Genomic DNA, 23,096 nt, shown 5'->3' with positions numbered 1-23,096 from the left:
AGACTATCACCTGCTGAAAACCAAAGATGGCTAAATGCAATATTAGACAAAACTGAAATTTATAGCAAAATATCATTTAAAGTAACAGAATGCAATTTAAAATAAGATTTTAGCTCATTACATGTCTCTTTCAAAGTCAAAAGGAAACCTGGTCTTCAAAATGTTATTTGCAGCACATACTCAAACTAATGATAATACAGCAATATGAGAGAGTCACATTTTCAAATGTTCATTCATTTCCCAACACAGCTGCAAAGTGTGCCTGTTTAGTCCATGATATAATAGGATATTTTGGTTCTGAATAATTGGACTTGAGCAAACAAGAGAGTCAGAGGGGAAAAAATGACTTAGAATTCAGAATTTCCTCAATTTTACTCATGCTCAGAGACTGAGGACACGAACTCCATGTGGATTTTAAAAAGCTCTTCTGCACGCCCTCTCCAAATTACTGTGTCTATGCAAATTGCCAGCTCTCATCTGCACTGTCTGATTTGAATGAAATTGGGTATAAGTCAGATCAGAATTAATTCCAGCAAGAGACTTTAAATGTTCTTCTTACAAGTTTCATGTTCTGTGAAGTCACTTTGAACGCAGAGAAGCTGCAAGTCCCATCAGGCTCCTGCACCTCCAAAGGTCAGAGATGAGGTTTCACCAAGCCGGCAGTGACAGGGAGAGCTCCTCAGCCTGGGGAGGTGTTTGAGAGCTGTGGAGCTGCTGCACTCACCCCTGCCTGGCACAGGGCACCTCAGCCTGCCCTCCTGGCACTGCTGGGCTCCGATGGCATCGTGGCAGAGAGCTCCTCCTCAGCTGGAACAGGAGAGGAAGGAAACGAGCTCTGCTCTCCTCCATCTGCCACCTTCCTGTACCAATACCATCACTCACCTTTGGGAGAGAGAGCAACAACTGGGATCATATCCCATGCCACGCCAAGCAAGTGACAGGGACATCAAAAAAGCAGGGTGCCAGCAAGGCTCTGAGGAAAAGGGCATTTCTGTGCTGCTTCTTGGAAAGAAATATTTACAGAGAGGAGAAATGCTCTGTACCATGCTGGAAAAACAATGCCAAAAAGGTCTGGCTGAAGCCATGCCCAGAAACAGAGACTGGCTCCCTGCAGGGCTCTTGTCCTGGCACACAGAAGCCATGGATTAGATGGGAGCCCTGCTCCCATGAGGTTTATTCCAATAATAGTTCTATACCAATCCTCAAGTTCTGGAATGCATTCCTTTGTAGTTTTCCAGGGACTATCCAAATCCCATTTCCCTAAACACAGAAAACTCCCACTTCTGCATGTTCTTCCCTGCCCAGAAATTAGCAAACCTCATTCTCATTTCTGTCCCTGAAGAGCTTCCCATTCTATCTCCAGTCCTTGATCATCATTTGTCTCCTTCCTGGTCTTTTCCTCTCAGCATTCACCCAATAAAGACACATTTATTTATGACTGATGAACTTCTCAGTCCATTAATTTCTTTCTGGCTAACTTAGAATTCCTATCAGAAATTTTGGCTGTTGCCATTGACACAAATGGGAGCTTCTTCAAGCTGCTGATGTGAAAGCAGCTCCTCCCAAAATCAGCTCCAGGACTGGCAGAATAGAACAGGAGAGTGCTGGGTTGGAAAGCTGCCACTGCTGTTGCTGGGAACTGCCCCTGCATTTCACTCAGGATAGCTCAGGTCCATTGCACACAAGTTGATTTTCAGACACTGGGGAATATTGCAAAGCTGTTTTAAACCAAGTGCCTTTGCTCAGCAAGATGTGTTTGGAAATCAAAGGGTGTAATACACATATTTGCTCCTGGTCTGCACAATAAATTATTTATTATGTCTATTTCTCAGTTCAGAATTCCTAGACAGGTAGTTAAAAATATGTGATATGATTTATTCAAGGTTGGGAACACTTTCAGCATCCATAATAGATCTCAAAATAAGCCATATTACTTCCAGAACATACTTTGTTTTCATAAAACTTCTGAACAATTTAATAAACCTTCTCAAAACCAAAGGTTTATAATTGATCTTATAAATTTCCCATGGAAACAGGGGGCACGCTGTATTCTTATACCCTGGGAGGCACCACGCCTGTCAGCTTTCTTAAGGGACTGCAGCTCCCCAAATTCTCTCAACAAAACAAACTGTGCTGTGATTTGCTTTCCCTGAGCTCAGCTGCCCCACACAGCCCTGTCCCTGTGTCAGTTCCCTGTCCCAGGCAGGTCTGTCTGTCTGTCTGTCCTGAGCCACAGCAGCTCCTGGGGCTCTGTATGCACTGAAGGGTTCCCTGGGCTGCCAGCAGCTGGCACAGCAGAGAAAGGGACCTGTTCTATCACTATTGTCCAACCCCACCTGCATTGTTTCCACATCATTAAAAATGGGACTCTGCCATGTAGTTACTAATTAGCACTTAGTAAAGATAAGTGAAACTTCTGACAGTGCAAGGTAGTTCATCATTTGCATAAGATAAAAAGCAGGGCGTACACAAAGGAACAGAGAGGAGATGACACTATCTATTATGGATAAGCATTTTGTTATTCTGAAATTATTGTCACTTCACCAAATTAATCTTTCCCTTTATAAACCTATTTTTAAATTCTCTATCACTAAGCAGAACTCCTCTAGACTTGAGTTGTGCTTCAAAGCCACCATGTATTAATATCAGAACAACAGCTATGTGACTAATTTAATTCTGACGCAGAAGTAGGAGGTTTTGGGGATTCCAAGGATCTCTGGTATGTTATTTATTTGTGCTGCTGTGCTGTATTTGATGAACTCAGACTCCACTTAGCCTGATTTGTTGTTGAGGTTTATATTGCAGACTCTACCTCTGAAGAAGAGTGCTATAGTCAATAACATTTTCCAAGCTGTGTCTGTCAAACAGCAGGGTACACATTCATACATTTCTCTAAATGATGTTGAAATATTTGAAAATATTTCTCATTTTAAAAGATGTACTGACGTACTGAGAAGAAAAGCCTGCATTTCCAGCTCCTCGCTGCCTACAAAGGCTGGCTGTGCCAAGCAGAGCAGTCAGCTCGTGGTCCTTTCCCCCACGTGGATCCCACTCCCAGCTCTGCAGTCTCCACCCGAGATTTACCTTCTCTGTTATCATCTTATTGCAGAGGTTCCATACTGCTATCTCCTTATCACAAAAGCTCCACACCTCCTTGGTGTTTCTGGTGGGCAGCTCTCAGAGCACTGACTCTGTTCCTCACAAAGCAGCCACTGACTCCAGATTCCTTCTCACCCAGCACCCCACTCTTTTAGAGCATCTTCTTCTCATTGGGTACAGCTGTGCCTGGTAAAGTCAGGCCTGCTCCTGATCTTTGATAGTTGGCCCAGCTGCAGCTCCTTAGGGGTGAGATTGCTCTCTACACTATCTTTATTTTCTTAAATTGCATCCCCCTACACTTCTCCATAACCCAATTCCAGCAGCTCCTCAACGCTGAGAGAACACAGCACCATCATCAGCTGGGCCTGGCTGCACAGTCAGGAGGTGCTGGCACACTCTGAAAGCATCAGCCATGAACTAGAGAGAAAAACTGAAAACCCCAAGCCCCAGCCCAAGCTGAATGCAGCGGGATGCCAGGCCCATCAGCCCCGGCTGGGCTCAGCTGCTCTCCCCTAATGGCTCCGTTTGCAAGGTGTGCGTGGGTGACTGGCACACCACGAGGTGTCATTTTCTACCTGCCTGCAGCACCATTTCCCTCTCCCCAGTCTATATTAGGATTTCAGGCAATCACTTCTTTTGCCTTAATAGCTGCAGTTTTCAGCTCTAAAGGAATACACAGCAATTCTGACATGTACCAAAGTCCAATTTACTGGGATTGAAATACATACATTTGTCTTCTCTCTTTGTTTATATCTGGGTTTTGACTTCAAGCCCACCTTTCCCTGGGAACCACAAAGATTTACTGGTGGCTTGCTGAGCTCTGTAGGGCACCTGGCCAGGTTTTAATTCCCCCAATCAGCTGATAACATTCTCCACAGATTAAACCATTGTGGCACAGGGACCCGGCCTGTTTGTATGCTGGCCAAACCAAAGAGAAACCCAACATCTGAACAACTTGCTTCTAATTCATCCTGTAAGAAATATTGATTGCCAAGAGGGGAAAAAAGAGACAGGTACATCAAACAATTTTCTCTAAATCTCAACCCTTTAAACATTATTGTTGTGAAGGAAGGGCGATGCACCTCTCAAGGATTTTGAATGCTGCCTCCTCTGCAGCATCATTGGACAAATCTGACTGAATGCCTGTTCTCTGAATACCCACGGGGCATGAATGGCCCAGCTGAGTTTACAACAGCAATAAAGAACAGACTTTCAAACCGAGTGTGGACTGATGTATACAGCAGAGTGAAAAATAAACACACTAAAGCTGCTACATAATTCTGTCAAGCATATGGTTAAGTTGTGATTTTATTTAGAAAACAGATTGTAAGAGAGAAGTGATGACAGCTGAGTCTATATTGGTCAGTCATAAATAAGAGTATTCTAATAGAGCTGGGCTTGTTACTGATCACATGCTGCCACACAGATTCAGTGAGAGCTAATCACTTAGAAAATAGAGCTTTTTAAACACATTTTGCAGCTCATTTTCAACTTTACATTGCTCAGTTGAAAAATCCATGATTACTGCACCTAACTTTTAAGAGCGATGGGGGAGTTACATTTACGGGCTCAATTAGACTTTGTAGCTCCTGTTAGAGGAAATGACTCCCTCTGGCACGGCAGAGCAGCCCAGGCACCGGGGGCTGCCACAGCCGCTCCTGCCCGGGCTGGCACCGACCCTGGCATCCCTGCCCGGGCACTCCTCCAGTGCCAAGGCTCCAGCCCAGCCCACGGCTCTGCCTTTTCTTTCCCACTCTCAAAGCCAGGCAGGGCCGTGTTTCACGGCTCTCACTGTCGCTCAGCCCCAGGCAGAGCCTGCAGACCCAGCAATGGCTACAGACCCAAGCGCAGCCTCTTTGCACGGGCACAACGGGGGCACTCAGTGACAACATGAATTCTGAAACACAACGCGAGCTGCTGTGCTGACTCCCAGCCCAGCTCGGGCCACTGTAGCTTATTGTCCCCAATGGCTTTAACGTGCTGCAGGCAGGGAGCAAGAGTTCTACTTTGTCTGCAGTGTTTCCATTATAGTTTATCTTTTATCATTGTTGTCAAATTTGAGAGTAATGAACCTTGAGCTGCGTTTCTTGTTTGCTTCTTTTCCATACAAGAGGGGGCTCAGGAGGGCCAGGACCTGCAGGTTGAATCCTTTCTCCATCAGCCACAAAGCCCCTAAGTCTGCTCTGTCAACATCCCTGCCTGCGTGGCACATACAATACAAAAACTCTGTCATTTGCTACACGTGTTGGATCAAAGGTGGATTAAATGCTAAATTTGGATTATTAACCTGCTATACCAGCTGGTACTCACAGAGTACTGAAAATGGAACAATTGCAATGAGGACATTGTATTTTTTTTGTTGTTGTTTCCAGTGGAAGAGCAGAAGAAGCTGCACTGGAATGTTGCCCTGGCCCACACCAAGATCTCAGTGTGTGGCGCTGCCTATTACTGAAACCATTATACACGACGAGACAAACAACTGGTAATTACCAGGCTTTACATGCCCATTAGGTTAAGCATTCTTGAAAGTATATTCATCTGCCATCACATTTGCATTCTGATAGCAGATGAGAGAAATTGGGTATTAAATCTATTGGCTCCCTCAGAGGGCAAACAGAGCAGAAGAGTCTATTAAATCACAAAAGGAGAAAAATTCCTTGCTGTTCCCCTCTATTGTCTGACCTATCTTCACAGCCTGGCAGCGTGTTTGATACAGCAAGGATGTGAGGCACCCTGGTAGCACTGAAGGGAAATTATCAACTCTCCTGGACACTGGGCAATTCAGCCTCACCTGACTACAAAATGCAGTCAGGTTTTTCTGTAAAACACTATGAAACCTAAAGATAAAATCAATCTTCTAAGTGCAAAACTCCTTTTTATCTACTTTTTCTGCCTTAGCATTTACTCAGATTTAAGGAATACAAATCATCAGGTAACCACATACTAATAATTTCTAGTTTTTCCAAGTTTCCTAGCACATTTAGCAGCATGTTCTACAGTTCCCCAAAGAGCATCTCTGACTACTGAGATTTCTTGTCAGCACCTCTATGAATGCATTCTACACTTCACACACACAGTTTGTTTGGTTTTTTCAGGTGACACCCAGAGCCATGAGGAGATGTCCCTGGCAGGTTTCAGAGACTCCCACCAGTGAGGAGCTGTGATCTGAATGCTCCCTGCGCCCTGTCCAGGGCAATGGCAGCCATCCCCAGCCTGTGCCAGTGATGCACGAATGACTCACATGCCACTGGAGATGTTCATCTCAGGCTGGGATAAATGCCTCACCAGAGCAGAGAGCTTTGTTTCAGCTGAGCCATCTCTCCAGGCTGCAGCACATCCAGCTCAGCTTCTAGAAAAAGCCACATCTGCCACACTGTGAAGATGAGAAGCCTGCCATAATTGAAAAAGGCTTTACCAATATTGTCTTAAGTAACAAATGCACAGCCAATCTCTCGGTGCCTCTCAGAGAAATGAAAAAAGCACATTACAGCCAGCCTGCTTCTGTCTGACAAGGCCAGAGCAATCTCTGCCAAGTGCCATCCTTACAGGCTTTTCCTAAGACAATGGAGGAAGAAAAACAAACAAACATTGAGTCTATTCAGAGCAGTTATTGCAACGGTGCCTGGCTGCTCTGAAAACACAGACAGAAACCTGAACACAACCAGAAGGGGCACAGAACATCAAGGATTATTTCCATGCTCAAATGCACTCAGCTAAGTTCAGAGGCTGAAGTGAAAGACTGTCAGCTAGACAATAACTTAATAAATTGCTGTGGCTTTGAGCAGGCACTGGAAGCATCCTGCACTACATCTACATGGATTCTGAAAGGATCTAACTGCAGAGGGATGGAGCCCCTTGTTCAGAAGGGGCCATGGAACATTCAGGCTGCTCACAGTGGCAGTGCTACCCACTCAGGCCAGCCCTGCACGTGACACTGGCATCAGCACCTGTAAATCCACATCTGTAAGCACTGCCCCAGAGCTGCCAGTGCTCAACTGGGCTGATGTTTTATATCAAACTGATAAATAAGTACACTGCAAGAAGAAAAACCACGAGAAGCCCATTGCAGGAGTGGCCCAGGGAAGGAGGCTGAGAGCTGCAAGCAGGCTGCTGCTGATGTTTTATATCAAACTGATAAATACACTGCAAGAAGGAAAACCACGTGAAGCCATTGCAGGAGGGGCCCAGGGAAGGAGGATGAGAGAGCTGCAAGCAGGCTGCTGCCCTGTGAGAGCTTCGTGTGATGATTATTTACAGAGAACTGCCCCTGCTCCTGTGTTCAAAGTGCCTGAGAACACTCAGTACAAAAGCTCTGGTAACTCATTCCTCTCAAAATTATTCTGAGCCACTGGAGCCATAATTACACTGTCATAATGAAGAGGGAAAAAACTCTTCTAACAAGTAAATTCTTGTTGTAAATTGCATTATGAAAGCAGTAATTCCCTCTGAAGTAGGCATTATCATGTCTTACTGCCCACACCAGTTCATTATGGTGCTCTGCTGTCCCAGCAGAGCCTTCTCTCAGTAAATGAATGTTTGGGGAGGATATTGCCAACTCGGGACTTATTACTTAATTGAATATGGAAACATTTAGGCCATTAGCATACATTTAGAAGTGTCTTATTTCACAGATGTTAATTTATCTTGGGGAATGCCCTTCTTCCTTCCCTCCTCCTTTCCCTCTTTCAGTTCTTTCCCTGCAGCAACCTTTATTTATTCAGTTAGGTCCTAGTTCAGCCATTTACAAGCCTGTGGTGAGCAGCTTCCTATTTTAAAACCTTCCCAAACTGAGATTTGAAGTCTGTTTTCCAAAAAGTGCACAGCCAAGCACTTCCTATCCTCCCCCACAGATGAAAAGTATCACCAACTCTGGGTGGTTAAGAAAGCCTAAACATCTCTAGCTAAATAATGAGATTTTTCAGGCATTCCAAATTGTTTTATCCACCTAATTATTACAAGACCTCATAGCCATGCATAGAGCATTTCTCTGCAGGTATCTCACTTTGGGAATTTTTAGCTAATAATATATTCCCTCCAACAAATGGGTCAAGAAGCTAGAATAATACAATAAAGGAAATTCCCACCATTCATTCATTCATTATTAAGAGATACTGGGAAACTTGCAGTAAATTCCTGGAACCTGCCACCCTGGCCAGGAGCCTGCATGTCCCAAAGTAACGCCCCAGTCACTGCAGAGGTGTCAGGTCATACAGCTTGGTTTCTTTAGCACGTTTCAGTGAGGGCTGAACATCTGTATGGTCACAAAAAATTGGTTTTTAAAAACTTTTTGAACATTTTGAAAATTGATCAAAAATAGTGCCAGAATTTGCATTGGTGCTGCAGCCCAGCCCCTTCAGCCACTCCCTGTTTATTTGAACACCTCTCTGAACAACAGTGGAACACCCAAAATTGCCTTTCCCCTCCTGGGTTCAAATCTGTCCACCAACAATGGCTTCAGCTGGTGATGAGTGACATTTTTCTTTCACTGTTTACAGATTGCTCCAATCCACAGATTGGCAAAGCAGTTACTGTCTGCTAAATCTGGAGCACAGACATGGTTTAGAAAGGGTCTCTCAACACAGAATTCATTTATTTTTATTTGATAAAGCAAAGTCAATTAGCGTTTCTAGCTGCAGAGGAAAAAAGCCTTCATAGATCAACTCTAAAAGTTCAGGACCTATATGCAGGAAATCCTATCCCTGAAATAAAACAATATATGAAGCAAACAAGCAAGGAAAACCCAGCAGGTGATTTAAAGGCATTTTCAGTATCTGTTAGCTTGAGTAATGAATACTTGCAATAGGCAATTCCTCAAAAAGATGACAATCCTTAAACCCAAGCCCTTCAGAGCTTTCAGGCATTAGATCTCAGGATTTATGAAGAGATATCTTTTGTTGATGAGCCTTTACAAAGCACAGTGCACCTGAGTCCAGCAGGCACAGCTGAGGAAGGAACAGGCAGACCAACCACAATTAAAAATAATAGGAAAGTGAAGGGTCCCTGCATTACTTCAGAGCAGATGTCGGTCCTGCTTACTCCAGTCAGTTGCTAGAGAGGTCAGAGAGCCACTGAAGTGGCCATATCAGATTTTGTGAGCTCAGTTCTCTGACTGCAGCACAGCCAACATGAGCACTCCCAGGCTGAGGCTCCTGCCCAGCACCAAACCCACGGTGCTGTCCTCCCCAGCACATGGGAGAATTGTCCCTGGCATGTCAACATCTTCACTCAAAGAGCCCTCAAACAAACCAGCACTCAGGCTTGGGCACAGGCTCCCCATGTGCCACCTTCCCCCAGACACTGAGCACAAGCTCTGCCTGCTCTCAGTGCTACTGAATATATTACACATCATATATAACATATCCCACACAGAAATGCATCACCAACCCTGTGCCCCAGAGGTGAAGCTCCCAAGGATATCCCTGTGTGCCCTGAGTGTCCAAGGGCCCCAGCAGTCTGGCCATGGTGCTCAGCATCTCAGGCTGTGCAGCTCCAGCATCCCACAGGCAAAACCTCTGCACTGACAGCCAGGGCTTGGTTTCACCAGTTAAAGTTGTTATAGATTTAGATCAGATTCTATCTACCATAATACACATCAATTATTTTGTGCAATGAACTATCCACCCCGGGCCATTACTATTGGTATTCTTTGTGATGGGGTTGGAGAGATCAAGCAGCACAAACTGTGATTCTGTACCAGCAGCTCCCTTCACTCCATTCCCAGGGGAATTCTGTGCCATAGGAAGGGGGGAGGCTGCAGCAGCCTGGAAAATGAGGCACAAACACACAGCAGAGCAGTGGGGAATGGCATGCAGCACCACCAGCACAGAGGGGTGCAGAGCCAGGGACAGACAGACAGGGCTGAGCAGGAGCCAGGGACAGACAGACAGACAGGGCTGAGCGGGAGCCAGGGACAGACAGACAGACAGGGCTGAGCGGGAGCCAGGGACAGACAGACAGACAGGGCTGAGCGGGAGCCAGGGACAGACAGACAGACAGGGCTGAGCGGGAGCCAGGGACAGACAGACAGACAGACAGGGCTGAGCGGGAGCCAGGGACAGACAGACAGACAGGGCTGAGCGGGAGCCAGGGACAGACAGACAGGGCTGAGCAGGAGCCAGGGACAGACAGACAGACAGGGCTGAGCAGCAGCCAGGGACGGACAGACAGACGGGGCTGAGCAGGAGCCAGGGACAGACAGACAGGGCTGAGCAGGAGCCAGGGACAGACAGACAGACAGGGCCGAGCAGGAGCCAGGGACAGACAGGGCCGAGCAGGAGCCAGGGACAGACAGACAGGGCTGAGCAGGAGCCAGGGACAGACAGACAGACAGGGCCGAGCGGGAGCCAGGGACAGACAGACAGACAGGGCTGAGCAGGAGCCAGGGACAGACAGGGCCGAGCAGGAGCCAGGGACAGACAGACAGGGCTGAGCAGGAGCCAGGGACAGACAGACAGGGCTGAGCAGGAGCCAGGGACAGACAGACAGGGCTGAGCAGGAGCCAGGGACAGACAGACAGACAGGGCTGAGCAGGAGCCAGGGCTCACAGCAGGCTTTGGGGCACTGTGCTGTGTGTGGAACCTGCCCAGGGCTCCAGGAGGGACCAGCAGCAGAGAGGAAACTGCTGCAAAGTGATTGATGCTGTGCAGCCTGACACCTGATAACGTGACAGGACAATTCATTACCAAGGTTTACAAGATGTTACAAGGATCTGACAGAGCTGTTTAAGTAATAACCTTAAAATCTGAAAGGGCTCAGATTTGCCATTAGAAGTAGAAAACTAATGTTCCATTTTTTTTTTTGTGATCAAAAATGCACTTTGAGATTGCCTGATGCATTTCACATGAGTGTGCTCATCCTGGATTAATGTTACCCTTAAAAAATGTGAAAGCAACATTTGAAAAGTCAAACATTTCCAATAATTTCAAATCAAATATTACTTTGCCTCCCATGAAATGTCTTATTCCTCAATGTACTTAGACTTTATTTTTAGAAGTACTTTGGAAATAGGAAAAAATCCTTACCTGGATGAGATCTCATGTTTTACTAGAATATTAGAGGAAGATTTCTTTGACCCAAAGTTTTACAAGAATGTTTTACATATTCAGACAAAATATGTATATATGTATCTTTTACATATTCAGACAAAATACAGCAAAAAAGAGAGTTTCTAAACTTTTCAGCAGTAACTAGGGAAGTGCAAGGGGCTGGGAAGGACACGTTCAGCACATCCTGGGTGTGCAATGCCCGGTGCTGATGAATAAAGGAATCCCTGCACAGGTCACATGTGTGTGCCTAGCAGAGCCCTCAGTGCCCTTACCTGGGCTCACACACCTGCAGAGCCCTCAGTGCCCTTACCTGGGCTCACACACCTGCAGAGCCCTCAGTGCCCTCACCTGTGTCACTCACACACCTGCAGTGCCCTCACCTGTGTCACTCACACACCTGCAGAGCCCTCAGTGCCCTCACCTGTGTCACTCACACACCTGCAGTCCCTGGCTGTCCCTTACCTGTGTCACTCACACACCTGCAGTGCCCTCACCTGTGTCACTCACACACCTGCAGTCCCTGGGTGTCCCTCACCTGTGTCACTCACACACCTGCAGTGCCCTCAGTGCCCTTACCTGGGCTCACACACCTGCAGAGCCCTCAGTGCCCTTACCTGTGTCACTCACACACCTGCAGAGCCCTCAGTGCCCTCGCCTGTGTCACTCACACACCTGCAGAGCCCTTACCTGTGTCACTCACACACCTGCAGAGCCCTCAGTGCCCTCGCCTGTGTCACTCACACACCTGCAGAGCCCTTACCTGTGTCACTCACACACCTGCAGAGCCCTCAGTGCCCTCGCCTGTGTCACTCACACACCTGCAGAGCCCTCAGTGCCCTTACCTGTGTCACTCACACACCTGCAGAGCCCTCAGTGCCCTCGCCTGTGTCACTCACACACCTGCAGAGCCCTCACCTGTGTCACTCACACACCTGCAGAGCCCTCAGTGCCCTCGCCTGTGTCACTCACACACCTGCAGAGCCCTTACCTGTGTCACTCACACACCTGCAGAGCCCTCAGTGCCCTCGCCTGTGTCACTCACACACCTGCAGAGCCCTCAGTGCCCTCACCTGTGTCACTCACACACCTGCAGAGCCCTCAGTGCCCTCGCCTGTGTCACTCACACACCTGCAGAGCCCTTACCTGTGTCACTCACACACCTGCAGAGCCCTCAGTGCCCTTACCTGGGCTTACACACCTGCAGTCCCTGAGTGTCCCTTACCTGTGTCACACACCTGCAGTGCCCTCACCTGTGTCACTCACACACCTGCAGGGCCCTTACCTGTGTCACTCACACACCTGCAGTGCCCTTAACTGTGTCATTCACACACCTGCAGTGCCCTCACCTGTGTCACTCACACACCTGCAGTCCCTGAGTGTCCCTTACCTGTGTCACTCACACACCTGCAGGGCCCTCAGTGCCCTCACCTGTGTCACTCACACACCTGCAGAGCCCTCAGTGCCCTCACCTGTGTCACTCACACAGCTGCAGTCCCTGCCCTTGGGCAGTGGCACTGAGCACATCCCAGGTGTGACACGTCCCCAAGTGTGATGGATGGCAGGAGCAGCAGCTGCAGCCTGGCAGCTCACACCCTGTCAGTGCCAATCACCCTCTCCATCTGTCTTGCCTTTACCAGCACAGCCCTGACAGCCCCTCTCATATTGGTTCATTTCTGACACAAAGGAGCTGCTAACGTGTTCTGCACAGAGAACTGAGCAGCTCTGGGGGAGAAAACAACACTTCTGACACCTGTTCCACGAACCAGGGGATTTGTAGGACCCCAAACCTCCCCTTTTCTAAATAAACCACCCACAAAACAACCCAAACCTGTATTTCCCAGCTACAACCACCTTCAGTTGATTTCTGCTAATGTTCTTCAGCTCCCTAAATTAATGAGTTACATTGGAAGCTACTTTCCCCAGCCAAATCCGACAGAGTGCAGCAGAACCAGAACTCTGGAGTGCACGATCAGCAAGGCAGCAGTGCAACCCCAGAGAGTGCAGCTCCAGGGCCAAGAGCTCCCTGATGTTTGCAGTCTCCAAGCGATGATGAGGAGGGGAGGCAGGCAGAGCCCCTGCAGCAGGACACACCTCGCAGCCTGCCTGGGCCAGGGACCCCAGGCTGCCCCAGTGTCCCCCGCACGCTGCTCCCACAGCTCCAGGCACACCTGGGCCAGGCTCTGGGATGGCTCTGACAGGAGGAGAACAGGCCGTGAGTGCAGCAAACCTGAAATAACAGATGGCTGCAAAGGCCACTCATGTGGGTAATGCTTTGCTGGATCTGTCTCTCGGTTTTCTGACACCTGCTCAGGCAATGTGAGCTGATTCTCAAGGCAGAGGATGTTAACTGGAATAATTTTAACAGAAGGAACTATTTTCTTCTTAATATAATCTGCAAGTGCAACAGGAGGTAATAGAGTGCCCTGGAAGTCAATAGTTCTGAAGCACTTGTCTCCACAGTGCCACTGACAATTTTGGGCCATTAGCAAGTCACTTAGCAGTGCAGGAAAGCTATTTTGCCATCCAGAAGATGGAAAAAATTATATTTGCTTGACTAGCTGATAAACAGGCTATGAAAGTTAATTCCTACTGGCACAGTGTGCTGAAGACAGCAGAAACCCCCAGGGGCAGCTGGAGCAGCCCCTCCCCAGGCAGGGGCACAGGGTGATTCCACCCAGCCCTGCTGCACAAACACCTCTGACCAGCTCGTGCTGGGAAAGAACAGTTATTGTCACAAAACAATACAGAAATTACCAGTTATTGCCACAAAACACTAAAGACACAGGACTCTCATCTTCTTAGGTCAGTGTCCAACTCCTGCCTACCTCAATCTTATTTTTACATCAGGACTGAGCAGTGAAAAAGCTGAAACGCAGAGGTTGGATTTCAAAAGAAGAGATAATTTAGGTTTTGTTTGGTTCTTTTTAATCCCTTTTCTCTCACAGTTAGAAGAGAGGGGAAAAAATCAGTTATGAGAAGATTTTAGAAGCTGTTTAAACCAGAATGTGGAAGAGGATGTTTTAACTGACAGAACCAGAGCTAAGGAACAAGGAATAAAAAGTGTACAATAGGATTCTTTTCAATCTGGCAGAGGAGGTACAAGTTCAGGGCTGGGGTTCCATGAAATAGCCACATAATCCAAGGCCTAGAGAAAAGCCCATCTCAGTTTTATGTGCTGGTAACCTTCCTGATCACCACTTGTTTCTGTTATTTAAATGTGATTCAGCTCAGCACGAAGAATAAGATTTGATTTAGCCCAGCACAAGAAGAGCACACAAGCAATTTGATAAAATGCCAGTCTTGTTCAAATGTTCTTGCTGTGTAAATTGAGTGCTAATGATCTGGACTCTGCTCCCCTCATGTATTTATGCAGCCCTTTTCATGTTTGCTGGATTATTGTCCATTGATTGTCAGATAAAACAGAATAAGAAGCTCATGTAACAAACTCTTGGGGCCTTTTGGGGAAAACCTTCCCAATTATCAATAAGCACTGCTTATTCACCACAACAATTCCACACCAGTCCCTGTATTCCCACAATTATCATCATTAAAAATACCAGAGGGAAGGCACAAAGCTTCCCAAGAGTTTATAAAACTGGTACCTACAGATGTCCAACCCCCATTTGGGTTTACAAATGCAGAAATAGCATTGATAGTTTATAAAAAACCCTTTACTTTTCTCCAGTATTGGAGGTTTACAAGTTTCTATTTCAACCTTCAATCATTCCCTCACACGGGACTCATGAAGTATAATTAGAAATTGAATAAATGTAAAAAGAAAAAAAGCTGCTGTTTTTTTCCACTCATGAATGCATCCAGGCCTCACACTCAGTAGCTTAAGGCAATTCTCACTCTCTAATTTCTTTGCTGATTCATCTCCAGAAATAGGAAAACAAATTTAAAAGGCTGCGAGCAGAAAGTATCAATCCTGATGACTTTAAAACAAATCAGAAGGTTATGTTTATTAGGCCCAGCAATACAAACAAAAGCGAATAAGCAAAGACTTGCATGTGCAGGGTGCATTCAGCAAAGCCCTGTGTCCCTGCACACACAGATTGCCAGCACAGGGCTATCCCAGCACAACTGGGGCTTGCTGCAAACAGGAGCTGGAATTGTGGCACACCACAGCTTTCAGGCTGCAATTGCTGAGAGCATTTGGAAGGACTGACATGAAATTATACTTCATGTTTTCCTTTCTCAGCAAAAACACTTCCAATAAAGATCTCACTTCAGTTTCCAATACTTGCACCATGAGACTGCAGAAAAACAGCAAAACAAGGCAGACTGGAATATTTTCTATGAACACCAGGAAACTTTCAGCACCCATGATGGGAAGGAAGAAGAGCCTTCAGCCTGCCCTGGCCAGCAGCATGGGAAAAGAAGGGGGAAAAGGGGAAGCAAGCATTGAATGAGGCTGAGAAATCCCTCAGTTTCCTAAGGCTCAGCTGAAGCTTTCAAGCTACAGCAATATTCCATATTTACCCATCATCTATATTTTATCTCCTTCCTTTCCTCCATCTCTCACACTCATATGGAGTCAAGACAAATATTTTTAATTTCCTGAGCTCATTAAAAAACAAAACCTAGGCCATGGCTCTTATGGGCCAACTCCTTCCCAAAATTAAAAACAGTCCATCAGTTCCACATTGACACCTCTAAATCTTCCCTTGTGCAGAACAGCACAAAATAAAAACCAAGGGTACTTTTCCCTAAATCTTTTAGTATTCAGAAGTTTCTAGAAGGCTCCCCTTGAAGACAATTTCCTGTTAGAAAGGGGATGGGGTTTACTCTAGGCGCAATAGTTCTGAACCAGAAAAGACTCAGTAGTGATGAGTAATTTTTTACTTTTGGCTGTTTTGCATGTCTGTTTCTTCATTTTTGACCTGTATATCCTATATTTTCCATCTGTTCAAGCCATAGTTTCCAGTCCACTGGAGCAAAAGCAATGGTAAAAGCATTTTGCCAGCAGCCCTTGGCCTCACTTCATGAATACAGTTCCAAATCTTGCTGCCACTCAAGGCAGAACTTTGGAAAATAATGGACTGGTTTGAAATAAAAATTAATACAATTTTTTCTCATAAAGCAATTACATTGGGGGAGGGGGGAAGAGATCTTTTCCTCTATCAGAGATGATCAGAATGAGACCAGACAGATGGAGAACATGCCACGGAGGGATGAACACAGAAATCACAATTCTGACCAAAAAAACCCAACCCAAAACCCCTCAGAGATGCTGTACCCAGATCCAAGGGAGGAGTGGCTCCCTAGAAGCACAATTAAACAATATTATACCCACTCTGACACTGCAGCAGCTTACAGGCTGAAAGCCAGGTGCTCTCAGAAAACGAGGTCACGAGAAATCAAAACTCAAGAAACCAACAGCAAGTTGTTACAAAAGTCTGCTTTTAAAAGGTAACACCAAAGCGCTGTTTTTAAGACAAGAATGCCACACTTTTCATTTTGAACTGATATTCACTCCCTATTTTTAGCTTATTTTTTGTTTTATGTTACCTTAGATCTCTGAATAAAAAGCTACAATTCAAACACATCTTTTCCTTTTTGTTCCAGAAAATTCATTTTAGAAGTATTCCTTAAAAAGTTCAGGTGCTGCATTTTCATCCTAATTTAAACAAAGCAAGGTTTTTGAAAATTTTATAAGCCCATATGTAACAATTATCATAGTTGTAACTAGCTCCACTTTTAATGGATTACAGCTCATGGAAACAGAGAAGCTTTGAAGTGAGATCTCTAAGACTCTACATTTACAAAGTAAAAACAATAAACATTTTTTACCTTAATTGCTTTTAATGTTTATATTTAAAGCTATTTTCAAATGTACAAGTTGCCATGTCTGCTGCTGTGATTAAGTCATTGGTGCAGAGAATAAAGACAAAGCCATCCCTGAACACTTGCTATGAGGAACTTGGATTGTCTGCTTGAAATCAGTACTCAGGACACAATTTAAATCTTGGATTGACTCACAAGATGAGCAACTGATATGGTGAGGACATGTGCTTGCTCTCCCCCAGATGAAAAAGAAATAATTGCCCTTGAGTCAGCAAGTGCTGAATAACCACAAGTGCTGTGGTTATTCAGTTTATACATCACACATCTGCAAAGGGAAATTGTCCTGATTTTAGGGCAAACCATTTCCCCACAAATCTCCCTGGGGGAAGGGGAAAAGTTACTGGGTTGAGCTCTTAGTACTGAGGCCAGTGGTGCCCGATCTGAGTTATCCTTACTCCAGCCAAGGCAGACGTGTGAGCCCACCAATGTTCCATTTCCAGCCTGGCATGGGAGATGTGTAACCACCAGAGAAAGGAGTGTCCTCTCAGGATTTCTTAGGTGGCAGCTCCGAAGTGTCCCTGGTGCTCAGCACAGCTGGGTATGAGTGCAGTTCCCAGCCTGTGGCACTGCTCCCTCTAGGATGCACCTGCTGCGTTAGGAACGTTCTGGGAGCTTTGGCACACCCACCACATCTAGGACAAACACCTGAGACAAATCAGGCTCGCCCCAGAAGCCAGAGTGTGACACTGACCTTCAGCTCAGGAGGAGGCGGCACGAGTCATTGGTAAGGGATCAAAATTGGAACGTTCTCTGCAGACATGCATTTCCCACACATCAGCCCCACAGTTTACAGCGCTGAACACAGGGGCAAGCTTGGAAAGAAAAGACACTGGACAGTTCCCCTTGCAGGCACACACACCTGCCCTGTGCTCCAGCCCAGTCCTTGCTGGTCTGGCTTGGATTGTACTGGTGCTTACAGGGAGCTGCCCCTGGACAGCTCAGTGCTTGCACAGAATGAGATGAACCTATGTGGCACCTGATGTCACATCCAAACACCAACCACCACCCCCAGGGCAGTTTCTCACTTCCAGAAATTGTTTTGGTAGATCAATAACCTTTAGGAGCCTCAAACATCCTGCAATACAGAACAGAGCTCACAACAAGCTGGGGAGAGATGCTGAAACATGTGACTCCTACCTAAATGCCCAATTCTTGCTGATTTCCTGTAAATAACTCTGTGGATTTAAGCTTCATTAATCTCAACATGAGTCCAGTGGGAGATTAGGAGAAGTGCAAACTCCAGCTCTCAAGAATTTAGATGTTATCGCCTCTTAGTACATAGATCTGTCCCAGCTCTATAATTTCAATTTTTGTAAGCATTCCTCAAAGGAGAACTTCAGCAAAAGGCCTCCACTCCGTGAGATACACCTCAGACAATTCATACAGCATCAGCATGAGCAACGTGAGAACTGGAGAGCAGCAACTGATGGACTGTTAGGCCATTCACACAGAGAAAGTGACTTCCAAGAGCAGAGAAACTAAAAGTAAGGTACCAAGAAACACAAAGCAGCCTTACCTCAGTGTGAACTGATCCTCTGTGCAGTTTTTAGCAACAGATACAAGGAAAGTCAGAATGTCCCCTTGCTTGACGGTCTTTGGTGCGTACTGGATGACAATATTATTATCCAATCTCATTTCAGTTAAAGAAGGGGCAGCATGTGTCTGGTAAAGGAAAACACTTCCGATCCTCTGCAGGGGAGGTCCCGACTCGTCGATGTCGTTGCGCCCTGAGCGGATGCCGCTGCTTTTCCTGACGTCCTCCTTGGCGCACTCCCCTCTCTCATCCCCCGCCTGGATGGAGTAGTAGAGCTCCACGGGGCTCCCCTCAGACCTCTCCAGCTGTTTCTTGCGGCCAGCCACCACGGTGGGGGGGCTGAACCAGCTGGGCAGCAGCTCCAGCTGCGCCACGCAGAGCCCCAGGTCCCCGCGCAGGCGGCAGCTGCCGCGCACCTCGCGCGTCTCGCGGAAGGCGAACACGCGCAGGCAGGGCAGCCGCTCCGCGGGGCTGTACTCGTCCCAGTCCCTGCCCACGATGTAGAACAGCACCTGCACCCGCGGCTTGCTCAGGTAGATCTTGCTGCTCAGGATGTAGGCCTGCAGCTTCCAGTTGTACGTGAACTTGTTGGCGGATCCAAAGGGATTTGAGGGCAGCATTAAGTCCTGGGGCACTGGCTGTTCAATGGAAAAAGGCCCATAGCTGGCGTTTAACACGGGGGGGCTCTTGGATTTGTAGATCAGAAAGGATTCCACCCGGGACTGCAAGCTGGAGTTCCTCATAATATCCTGGTTGGCTTCCTTAAGGAAGAAGGAAACATCGGCATTGTGGATGCGATAGGTCACCGGCAAGTACGTGGGCAGCAAAGAAAACCTCTGGATGCTCTCCAGGATCCCTCGACTCTCGGTCACTGTTGGAAGGAAAGCAGAGTTTAAGAGATCAGATCTCCAGGTCATACTGTGACACAACCAGGCTGACTTTACTGAGGGGCTGGACAGTGCTGCAGCTGGGATTAGTGGCAATAAACTCCATCAGTCCATGCGGAGGTGGCCTAGGCTGACATGATTTATCCAATCAGCTTGGAGAACAATGCTTTATGGTACATTCTGCATGACAGCCAGATCAAAAGAAGTAGCTTGTGGAGGTTTCCATGTGCCAAAGGTCACATCTCCACTGCAATGAACATTTATCATCAGAGACAAAATGACCCCGTCAGCACCTGCAACCCCAGATCACCGCACAGGCACATCTGAAAAATCTGATCATTACAGCAAGCTCCACCTGTGCAGGAATCCAATGCAATGATTTTACATCAAATGCTGCAAATGGACTGCCCAGAGTTCACTTCAACCTTCTCAGCACTCTCAAGCAATGGTTGCCTCCACAAGGCTGAATTTCACTTTAAAAATATTTGGCACGACAGCCATTTACACAACAGCTCCTTTACATCATTCTGGGAGGATTTCAAAAGGAGTTGTATTTGCATCCAATTTAGAGTCCCCTCTATTTCACTTTACACATGAATAAAGGGTTTTTCTGTAAGTCACCATCAGGATTCATTGTTGCCTAACCCTCCACTGTCCCCTCATCCAGCTGCATTATCTGGAGGCTGTACATCACTGCACACAAAGAACATTTCCAATGGCCCCGAGCCTCTCCCACTGCAGGGCACCTATTTTAACTCTGCCAGCCAGCAATTACCTGAGGCAGGCAAGCTCTGCATTCTTTCTAGGAACTGGCAGTCCCAAAGAATACAGAAACTTTAAAAATACAGATGCAAATACAGTGTCACCGTTCCCATTTGAACAGCTGACCTTTGTGCTCACATTCTCTACCCTAATTATGAAATAAATTGCCTTTTTATTTTCCCCACAGCAAATTCAAATCCTTACCCTTATTCAGAAAGGGGACAAAGGCATCCAAAGACAACCCAGTTTCTCAAGCTCTAATTCACAAATGCTTCAGTAGTCTTTATTTTTCTGTTCAGCATCTGACCTAAATATTTATCTGCTCACGAGTGCTGTGGTGGCCTAAACTGATGCCACTTACTCCTCCTAACCATTAATCCTCCATTTAGGTGCTGCAGCCCACTCTGTCCAACCTCAGACAAGCCACTTTTCCTGGGCTGCTGTCCAAAAATTAAAGTGTTTCTTTCCCCTTACCCTTTGTCTATAGACTGCAAACATAACCAACTTATCTTACTATTTATGTAGGAGCAGCACTTAAAATGCCAAAGCTGTGATTTTGGTTAGGGTCTCCAGACCTAACACAAGGCAAAACAAAGTGAAGTTTAAAAAAAAAAAAGAGCAAAAGACTTTCTAGATGAAAAAGCAAATCTATCTGGCTTCTTAAAAGAAGATAATCCACAAAATCCCCTAAAAATCAGCAACAAACCGAAACCAACTAACCCTAGATAAGGGTTCCACTCAGAAGGAACCCATTTCAGAATGGAAGAGGCCAGGAAGAAAGATTACACAAGAGTTTCAGAGCATCACAAAATCCCTCTCTACATCTTGAAAATGAGGAACTCTTCTTCCAATAAACAACTGCAATAAAACCTTACATTACAAAGTTTAATGAAGGTCCACTCAAACCCCAAAGCACTGTGAATCAAGCCTATCTGAAGGACCAGGAAAATGGCCCCAGTACACAGCAGCTCTGGGACTGTGAACTGCAGGAGCACTGAAATCCTGTGACCCCCCAGAGGGGGCAAATTCATCCGAGATCTGCTACAAAGATCATTTTTAATAAAGAGTAACTGCAGAGCTTTCTCACACACAAAACCACTTTCATTTTAGCCTTTTGAGCACTGAGCTCCCACTCTTTCTCTAGACACTGACTGACAGCAAGTGCAGCTTCTCAAGCCCCTTTTCTGGACAATCCCCCAGCAGAGATTCCTGCCTGCCCTGCTGGCTCTGGGGCCGTGAGCGGCAGGGCTGGAGCTCTGCTCTGTGTGCTCCTCAGCTCACCCAGCCCACAGCATCCTTCCCCATTTATAAATTCCACACTCATTGCATTCTCCTCCCAACATCTTGGCAAAGCACAGCAAGGCATCAAAGAAGCAACTTGAAGAGCAAAAATCTCCGAGTACTCAATTTTTTATTCCCCTGATTTTGATTGCAGCTCCCTCCCTTGTGGTCCACAGGGAAAAGTACATTATTTTTATATTAAAATTAACAGAGTGTTTCGCCTCATAATTTTTTTATCATTTATTTTAGTGCTTAATTATCTGAGGAATTAAAAACTTCTCCTCTGCATTCCCCATCCCCACAGGACAATGTTCCTCAGATTCTGAAAATCAGTGACTCTTCAGAACAGGAGAGCAACACAAACAGGGAAAATAAAGGAAGAGAAGTGAATTGAAAGCATATGAAAATAGGAACCACCCTCACAGCTGGAATAAGGGCACTGGCTTTCCATTTCTGGGCAGGGGCAAACTGGCCCCCTCAAAGTGCCCTTCCCCCAGCACCAGCTGGGAATGCACACCGAATTTGAACTGGTTTGTGCTGGAAGCCGACAGCAGCTTTCCAAACAGCCAAAGGCCAAAAACCCAAACCATTTTAAACTTTTATCTGGGGAGAGTTATAATTGGCACAAACAAAAAAAAGTCTCAAAAACAACACTGAGCTCTGCTGTACCATCTGGATTTTGACCGTGAAAGTTTATTAAGGATTCAGAAGGATAGGAAATTAAAAACAAAAACAACTATCAGCGTCCTTAATTACAAGCATGACTATTTTTGTAAAAATTATGCATGTTTTTACAAAGGCAGAATTGCAGAAGATTACCATTTTGTTTGTTATTGAGTGAGACTCAGCAGAAAAGCAATGTTTTAAAGATTTAAATTATATAATCTATCCTAAATATTACATTCCATGTACACCCTCATAACCCACGTTCCACTGGAATAACCCACCTGGATGTTAAGTCAACAGTGACACAGTGACGCTCTCACTGTAAGTACATCAAACAAAACAGAGGACGGGGAACTGAAGCGCTCTTAAGGAAACAGCATCAAGAGAAAAGATAAATTCAAGAACTGCCATTGACCTTTGCTGTGCCACTGTGTCTGGAAATGTCTCCACACAGAGACCTTGGCTGCAGAAGCAGCAGCGCTGCTTCCAGGAGAGGATCCAGCAGGGTAAGGAAACCAGCCAGCGCTGATGTTGGTGCCCTGCTCGTGCCAGCAGTGACCATTCCTCAGTGCCACAGGGACTGTCTGACTCCTCCTGCTCAGGGTTCCAGTCTGTGCCCACCTGAAATGTTACCACAGGATGGTTTTCTGTCCTCTGTCCTTAGTAAACCTTCCTCTGGCTGATGCAGTTTAAAAAACACTTGCCATTGATGGAAGAAGCAAACCATTTGTAGGTCAGTGAGTCTGAAAGCATCTGAGGCAAAGGCAGCACGCTCAATTTGCTCCTGCACAGCCAAAGCCTGTGCACAAATCCCTCAGCACCACCTGTGCCCCTGCTGCACCCACCCTTCAGTCACACTGCCTTCCTCTTGAGGGCACTCGTTCCGTACTGCACCCTGGCTAAAAGCCTCCCCTCTATTTCTGCAGTGTCACGGAACAGCAGCTCTCAAACCACTCCTCACAGCTCAGCTCTACT

The 23,096-nt window shown here is 46.4% G+C and overlaps 1 protein-coding gene across 2 annotated transcripts in view; it reads right to left on the bottom strand.

Moving 5' to 3' along the window:
- The window catches only part of TMEM132D (transmembrane protein 132D), a 182,419-nt gene that overhangs the window by 121,325 nt on the left and 37,998 nt on the right, over nucleotides 1-23,096 (bottom strand). For both annotated transcript variants that reach the window (XM_064726457.1, XM_064726458.1), the window contains exon 2: nucleotides 18,508-19,396. In XM_064726457.1, the coding sequence (XP_064582527.1) occupies nucleotides 18,508-19,396 (889 nt within the window). The remainder of the gene's footprint in view (nucleotides 1-18,507; nucleotides 19,397-23,096) is intronic.

The sequence above is a fragment of the Zonotrichia leucophrys genome, chromosome 15, assembly GCF_028769735.1.
Source record: "Zonotrichia leucophrys gambelii isolate GWCS_2022_RI chromosome 15, RI_Zleu_2.0, whole genome shotgun sequence".
Taxonomy (NCBI): Eukaryota; Metazoa; Chordata; class Aves; order Passeriformes; family Passerellidae; genus Zonotrichia; species Zonotrichia leucophrys.
Note: the sequence above shows the minus strand (reverse complement) of the source record. Positions and strands in the feature narration are given on the sequence as shown.